This window comes from Arachis duranensis, chromosome 3 (assembly GCF_000817695.3).
Source record: "Arachis duranensis cultivar V14167 chromosome 3, aradu.V14167.gnm2.J7QH, whole genome shotgun sequence".
NCBI lineage: Eukaryota > Viridiplantae > Streptophyta > Magnoliopsida > Fabales > Fabaceae > Arachis > Arachis duranensis.
This window is the reverse complement of record NC_029774.3, coordinates 50,512,446-50,521,301: the sequence shown is the minus strand read 5'-3', so window position 1 is coordinate 50,521,301 and position 8,856 is coordinate 50,512,446. Positions and strand designations below refer to the sequence as shown.

General features: G+C 31.4%; 1 protein-coding gene across 1 annotated transcript; it reads left to right on the top strand.

The window, feature by feature from the left end:
- The first annotated feature begins 4,879 nt into the window (after nucleotides 1-4,879).
- LOC107479172 (FCS-Like Zinc finger 13) lies at nucleotides 4,880-6,241 on the top strand. Its single transcript, XM_016099321.3, has 2 exons — nucleotides 4,880-5,660; nucleotides 5,820-6,241. Exons 1-2 carry the CDS (start codon nucleotides 5,035-5,037, stop codon nucleotides 5,977-5,979), a joined length of 786 nt encoding a protein of 261 aa, XP_015954807.1. The 5' UTR covers nucleotides 4,880-5,034; the 3' UTR covers nucleotides 5,980-6,241.
- The last annotated feature ends 2,615 nt before the right edge of the window (nucleotides 6,242-8,856 follow it).

Sequence of the window (8,856 nt, the reverse complement as noted above, 5' to 3'; positions counted from 1 at the left end):
TGTTACGTTGCTTTGAGCTAATGTCAGGGTTGAGTATCAATTTTGAGAAGTCTAGCTTCATTCCGGTTAACAGTGATCGGCATTAAGCGCGAAAGATGTGTTAGTTGCTGGGATGCAAGGAGGAGTCTTTACCAGTCCGATATCTTGGCATTTCTCTTAGAGCAAACCCGAGGCTTGTGAAGACTTGGAAACCGGTGATTGATAAGGTGGAAGACAAGTTAAGTCTATAGAAAGCAAATACCCTAAACAAAGCAGGTAAGCTGGTTCTTATTAAGTCTGTTCTGAATAGTTTGCCTATCTGCTATCTTAGCCTATACAAGATGCCGAAGGCGGTAACGGAGAAGTTGATCTCACTCCAAAGGCACTTCTTGTGGAGTAAAGAGAATGGGAGAAATGGGATACCACTAGTAAAATGGGAAGTGGTGATGGCTCCAAAAAAGACAGGTGGTTTGGGAATTGGAGACGCAGTAATTCGGAATACAGCTTTGCTTTTTAAGTGGTGGTGGAGGTTCTCGAAAGAGGATTGTCCCCTGTAGAAGAAAGTCGTCTGCTCCTGTAATAACTTGAATCCGAATGAGATGCCGTGTGGTCAGCCTGTACCTACAAGGGGGTTCTTGGAAGGATATTTGCCAGTTACAAATCAGTGAGTCACATGTGGAGAAAAAATGATCAGGGGTTTGTATATGGATGTAGGGAATGGTAGAACAGTACGGTTCTGGGAGGATATCTGGTTACCTCACGGTGTTCTTAAAGAGTTGTTTCCAAGGCTTTTCTCGGTCTCAAACCTCAAAGGTTCTGTTATTGGGGATTGCGGGTTTTGGGATGGGCTAGAGTGGATATAGAATTTTCAATGGAGAAGAGAGCTTTTTCAGTGGGAGTTGGCACTAGTAAACCAACTCCATTAGGTTTTACAGTCTGTTCAGCTAACATCTGAGAGGGAGGACAGAGTGGTTTGGAAATTGGATAGATCTGGTATTTATTCGACTAACTCATTTGTGTAGATGTTGTAGGAAGCGGTTCTCCCGGAGGAAATAACAAGCTATAGCTTCACAAGTGCAATTTGGAAGGGTTTCGTTCCACCAAGGATCGAGTTATTCTCTTGGTTTGTGTTGGTGGGGAGGGTGAATACTAAGGACAGACTGTGTAGACTAGGTGTAATTAACCCAAATGATCGTACATGTGTCTTATGTGGTAAGTCTGTGGAGTCTGCTTTTCATTTGTTTGCTGGTTGTGAGATGTCCTGGCAGGTGTCGTGTGCTTGGCTATTCGCTCTTGGAAGGAAATGGACTATGACTGGTACACTCAAATAATACTTTGAAAGCTGGACGAATGCTGCAGCAAGAAGAGGTGAGAGGAGGAGGTAGGTGATTGGCTTCTTTGCTGTTATCTGGACAGTTTGGCTAGAACGGAATGATAAAATCTTCAGGAATCAAAGCTCACTTGTGGTGGATATTATTAGTAGATCCTTCTTGCTCTACGATAAGTGGAGTGGTGGTGAACCCTATGGTTGTTGATGGCAATGCCGAAGATAACTAGGGGTTGTCACGACTAGAGTTGTCGGGTTGTTCTTTATTATTTTATATGCTCCACCTTGTCGTGTTGAGCTTTTTCCTTAAAAAAAATTTTCACTTTTAATTTCTAGGAGTGCCAATAATTATAAATTATCACAATTATCTCTCCCCATTTTTTCTGTTTTATATGTCTCTGATCAAGCTCATATTTCTTTCAATTTAGTAACTTCTCATTTTTCTAGGGGTGAACGCGGATCAGATCGGATCGGATATGACTAAAATTTCGATCCGATCAGCACTTAAATCATCGGATCCCATATCCGCATATTTTAAGCTTGGATCCGATCAGATCGGATATCAGACATATCCACAAAATACAAAAATCTTTTTAAAGCTTATTTTTATTAAAAAATATCAATAAAATTCATTTTTCTATTCTTTTAAATATGTGTACTCTTAAAATAATATTAAACATATTTTTCTTAAATAATAAATTAAAATAATACAACATATATGATAATTATTAGTTGAAATAAAATATAAAAAGAATATTTACTTATTTATTTCTTTATTTTCGCAGATACGCGGATACTAACACAAAATATGCAATCTGATCCGATTAGTGTGTAGATCTGACCATATCCGCAATTTCCGGATCGGATTCGAATAAACACCGCGGATCGAATACGATCCATGAACTCCCTACATTTTTTAATCTTTAGGAGTTGGCATAATTATTGTGTTCATCATAGAATTTCAACATGTACAAACTCATTTTTCTTCCTTTTTTTAATTTAAATCAATTCAATTCGATATATAATTTAATCTAAATTTTTTATGTACTTTTTTCGGTGCTAATTTAAATATGTTGGTTTCTAAAAAATAATGTGTTTTTCAAATTGACATTTTTAAATTTCTCATTTTACATTAGTAAAAAAAATATAATTTAAGTAAAAAATCACGAACAATTATATTAAACCAAATTTAAAATAATAAATTAGAAAAAAATATATCAGTCTTTAATTATATATCTTATATTTTATATCTGCTTTCAATTGTTATTAAACCATTATTCCACTTTAATTCATGACGACAATAGATGTAACAAACTTTCTTGACAATACTATCACAAAAGAAAATGAAAAAACCAAAAAAAGAGAATGAAAGCTAAAAAATCTTTTGGAGTTGTGTCTTCCTTCGCTGTTGAATCTTTCCGTATCCGATAAGATCCATTGTAGGAGAAAAGGTTGAAGGGATTTTAAGATCTGAATTGGTTGGTTTATCCATAGATGTCAGCAGAGCTCAATAGCTCAAAAGAAGCTCTGATACCATAATAAAATAGAAAGAGTACATAAAGAGTACGCAAAAATAATAAAATTGTAAAAGAATAATGAAAGAAAAAAAAGTGTATACTTAATTTTAGCTTCATAATTTATAACTTTTCAATCAATCAACAATCAATAAAATTTTTTCGTTTTTTTTATTATTCTTTTACAATTTTATTATTTTTGCGTACTCTTTACGTACTTTTTCGGTTTTATTAATTATAATATGATTATAACATGAAAATTAAACTTTATTTTGAATTTATAGTTTGATTATTTACTTTCGGAATATTTGATTATAACTGAATTTTAAAATATGATTTGAAGTGTGTATAATTATATTCGATTATAATATGAGTTTAAATTTTAATTTTGATTATTGAGTTTAGTTATTATATATCTTGAACATATTTGATTAAATTAAATTTTAAAATATGATTTAAAAAGTATTTAATTATAAGCATGAGTTTAAACTTTAGTTTAGACCCTTGAATTTAATTATATCTTGAACATATTTAATTATAACTAAATTTTATAATATGATTTAAAATATGTTTGATTATTATCTTAAGCTGGTTTGATTACTATTTGCTGATTTTGCCATATGTTTATATCTTTATGTGGCTTCATGAAGAGAAAATTGTTTGTCCCTCAAAGTTTGTATTGCTGACTTGCAAAAAATGTATTTTGAAAAATAATTTTCATTTTATTTATTTTGAGAAATAAAACTTTTTAATTTAAAAAAATCTTTTTTTTTTTATTTTTAGTTTTTGACTAAATAATCGTGTTCTCTTTTAAAAAGATACAAATCTATTTTTGAAAAAATAAATAAATAAAAATCAACCAATATAATAAATTTTAAATGCATAATTTTTTTTGTTGTTCATAATATCTTTTAATTTGATAATATTTTTAAATTTTGGATATATACTTTATGAATTTTTAGATATAAATTTTTTTGTTGTTTTACTACTAATATCTGGATGTATAAATTTTAATTAGTTATTTTTTGTTTTTTTTTCTGGTAGAAGCTAAATAATTTAATTAACTGCTTAAATATAAATATAATAATTTTTTATCATCTATAAAATATTCATAAAAATGATGTCAAATAGTTCAGTAATGTTATAAATAAGAGGAACTCATCAATTACCTTTTTGCTTTTTTAAAAGTATCATTTGCTTTCCATTACATCTGACTTTTGTTTGTATTATAAATTAAATTTAAATTAAAGAGAGTGGCCCCTACCGAAAAAAATTAAAGCGACGGGTTCACAGTGTGTTCGCAGCTTAGAATTTCCTTCTTTTTTTTTTTTTGGTCTTTTCATATGACACATTTGTATTGCCCGTTAAAAAAATAAAAAGGAGTTGAATGAAACGGTAAATCTAGCATATGTTAACCTTACCTTGTTTCAATATTCACCAGTTGAGAAACCTCTTTTGTCTAACTTAATTTTTTTTGCTTATTTATATATATAATCAAGTATCCAACTACCCAATTACGTACTTACCCATATTATACTAAAGCTTGAAATAATAGTTTTACAATACAATGTCTCAATCATTGAAAATGACTTTATCAAGAAACTGGCCCACTGACAAGTGACCCTTACACAACATTAATACTAAAATAAATACTAAAATAATAAGGCATATGAATCCGTTTAAAGCTATAATCAATTTCTTTAATCAAAAGCCATATATTATTTACACATTTTAGTAACAGCTACCTTGTTCTATCCAATAATTAGCTTGTTCATTTATTTAAATAAATATTAAAATTTAAATTTTATTATGTACATATAATAATTTATTAACTAATAATAAATTTTTAAATAAAATTTTCATTTAAAAGATATTAAGAAAAATAAAAAACAGTCACTTAAACCATTAAAAATGAATTTGTTAGCGATTTTTCTAGCAATCATCACCCACATAATTCCAAATGAAACCACGGGCTATACTCCAACCACTCCATCAATTATTTTTGGACCCCTCTGGTTGCTTTTCCATAGTCCATAGTCTTATAAAAGACAACACCAATCTCCTCCTTCACAATAATAATCTTTGGCACAAACACCAACACTAACACAAACACAAACACATGTATCCCTAATCTTCTCCATACTCCCCACAATCCTTGTTACAAAATTGAAAGAAATTATTGTTACATATGTTAGGGAAGAGAAAAGACCAATTATGATCGGAAAGTTGTCGGAGTTGTTAGTCGCCGGAGGCCGCGCCACCGCAGTTTTGGACACCATAGGGAGCCCAAGAAGCCCTTTGGACATGAACTTGAAGATGCAATCATCATCACCAAAGGGCTTAAAGAGCTATGACCTTGGTGGTGTTGGCCTAGCAATTGTGGTGGCACTTGACAAATCCAATTATAACAAAGAAGGTAGTGAGATTTTGCCAAAACATGCCGTTTCTGTTTGTACTACACCAAACAACATGAACCGGTACCGGTCTAGGCCAATCCCGGTTCATAACGAAAAACAACACCAAAATCATCATGAGACTGATGTTCCAAACTCCGAAGATTACACATATGTGACGTATCATATACCTAATAACAAGACCATCACTAAGGTTTACTATGATGGCGGTGAAGAAGGTGCGAATCTAAGACATGGTTACAGGATTATTAACAACAACAACAACAACTACTTTGGCGTTGGTAGAACAACAACAACAACCACCACCACCCCACCAACACAAAATTTGGTTGTTGAAGGTGAAGCGTCGTTTCTCACATCGGATTTTCTCAGTTCATGTCACCTTTGCAGAAAGAAACTCCATGGCAAAGACATATACATGTACAGGTATAAAACATGAATCCAAATCTTTACGTTATGCTTGGTTTGAAATACTAAATAGGCAATCAATTTTATTCTCAGAATTTTTATTTTATTGTTCACTGAAATTAGTTGATAAAATTTTGGGAGGTGGACTAATTATTTATTTATTTATTTTGTGAGCAGAGGAGAGAAAGGATTTTGTAGCCCAGAGTGCCGTTCAAGGCAGATAATGATTGATGAGAGGAAAGAGCTTTGTAGATCAGAAGCTTCAAGATCTGTGGAACTCTCAAGTTCACCATACACAAGGGACCAAATGTTTTCAACTGGGATTATTGCCCTTTAACCTTAGGACTATATATATTTATGAGAATTTAAACACCTTGGTTGTAATAATAAATTGTAACCAAAAGGAAAATTTTGATCGGAATAAGAATAGTTATAGAGATTTCTAATATAGCCATACTTTTTTTTTTTTGGGGACCAGGATGTATAAAGAGAACTATGAACTTAAGATCTCAATTGCATAGATTTGGGTGTCTTCACTTCTTCTCATCATGAGTTTTGTCGAAGGCATGAACAAGTTGAGACTTCAGAGTTTCATTCTATCTTTCAATTTAATTTTCCTTTCGTTATCTATTTTTGTTATTATGGGTATTTGACCTTATACCCCCGACACTGCTCTGCCCTGTTGCGTAGGTTTCCGTCCATTCATACTATTCATCAATCAGATGAGCATATGCCATTCAATGACACAAAACAAAATTTGCCATTCATCAACTAAGGTTTTTCTATTTTATCTTTTCATTTTATTTTATATAGACATGGTAAAAATGCTTTAATACTTGAAGATATCAATAGGCTAGAGAAGGAAGATTAAATCTAGAGTCGCCTTTTGTGCTTTTGAAATTTGAACTTCAAAACAGATTGAAATTTTGTTACTGCTGTATCTGAGTTAGCAATTATGCAAAAAATGAATCCATTTTATCTCATAACGAACAAAATAAAATAGAGAAGAAAAGAGAATCTTGCACCATTAATATCATAGTTTGGTTTTTTTGTACAATAAAATCTACATTCACTCACCACCATAACAATAGTAGAATTTTCTATTTTTTTAAAGATTACAAACATTAATTCCTTAAGATTTTTCCTAACTCTATCAAAAAAATTCGCAAGCTTTTAACTAAACGTGTTTTTTTCCTAAGATTATTCCTAATTCTTTTAAGGAATTCACAAACTTCAAACCAAACTTGTTTCTACTGTATTCTCTAACCTAAACTCTCAACACTAAGTGCTCATACAATTTAACAAGTAGAAACTCTCAAAATCCTGATACAAAACAGAAAATATATCAAAGGAGATTGATATATTTAATGACTTTTTCTCTAAGTTCAATTTTCTTTGTCTTTTTTCTCATATGACTTTTTCAAATATCTCACTTAATATCTTTTTCTATGAGAAATCAAAAAAAGATAAACTGAGAAAAGAAAATATTCAATAAAGCAATATGAAGGAGAAGATGTGAATAGCTTGAAAGTTATGAAAAATTCTGATTTTCAGTTCTCGCTCTTTGGTCTTCCATTTGCATCAAGTGCTTTAATCTATGTAATAAACAATGTTGCTAAACTTTGTTTCTATTTGGGCTACACAAACAAAAATTCACTAGGGCCTGCAACAATAAAACATACATCAATTAATCTTTAGGCTTTTAACCCAATCAAATATATATATGTTTGTCATCATCAATAACAATTATTGTTTAAAAAAAAAACTCAACAATCTCTCCTTGATGAAAAACATTTTAAAAGGATGATAATTAAAAAATTTGACACAGATCAAAATTAGAGGACTTCTTTTTTATGATACCATTCCTTTATAATGTGCTCTTAATTCCAAAATGTCATGATGAGCACGCACTTTCTTTCTTGATGGTTGCTAGCTCCCCTTAATGTGTGACCATACTTTATAGAGCAACAGATCACAACCTAATCAATTCAATTAAACAATAGAGCAACATTAGAGCTTCTAAATCAGTTCAACATATCATTGAGAAAGACAAATTGAAATCAATATCCTAATAACCCAAGCCTCATAACTATTATTATCACTTTTACTCCTCCTTTGGTCATCAAAGAGAGTAAAAAGTGAAGTAAAAAATCTGCACAAAATTTTGTTAGAGGCTAAGAAATAAAGCAGTGTTAAAGAAATGTCAAAGTAACAACAGTTATTATACTCATCTAAAAATTTGAAAAACATGGGATAAAACAAAACAATCTCAATAAAAGTCAGTCAACAGGAGTTGAAATAAAACAAATGTAGCAGTATGAGACACTCTAGACATTCGAGCCTTCATCCTCAGTTCCTAGAGGCTCTTCATCTTCAGGATCAGATGGCATGTGTTCATCTTCAGTCATGTTGTCCACATAGTTAAGAAGTACCTCAAATCGATCCATGAATTTTCTCAAGGCATTTTCATTTTGGACAACAAGCTTTCTCTCTTGCTTGCTTGAGGTGATTAGATGCTTGGACAAGTTGATGAGCTCTTGAAGCACATCCTTTACAACACCAGTAAGTAGATGCATTTGGCTTGAGGATGTAGAGGTTCCAGCTGCAGATGTAGAAATATCTTTAAAATCATCTTCTTCATCAATTACTACTCTTTTAGATCGAGTAGTTTCGTTTTTTTGTTGCTTATCTACACCCCAGCTTTTCAAGTAAGAGTTTTTATTTTTATAGGTCTCATTATTCAAATCAATACCAAAGTATTCAAATATGCAAGTTAAAAGTATGCTATAAGAAAGAGTAGAATTTTTTTATCACTCTTAATGTAGTCATACACGTGACAAATCATGAGATAAGCATATAAAATTTTAATTTTCATGAAATACAGTGTAATTGAGCATAAACAGGTCCAAAGAATTTGAGTAGGGGGTAAGTCCATCAATCAAAGAAATGTTCACACATACACAAGCTAGGACTTCTTGATATGATAAACCTAAATCATCGTTCCAATGATTGAATATATAGGCATTGATACCCACATCTACATAACCAATAGCTGCACTTATAATGTTTCTGTTGAGATTAATTTCACAGCCTTTGACCTATGAATGACCATTTTCTTCATGATAAAATATATTGGCATAAAATTCTCGACAAAGTTAGGATAAACTAGTTTTCTAATGTTAAAAAGATGGTTCCAGTCAAGAAATTTTATATT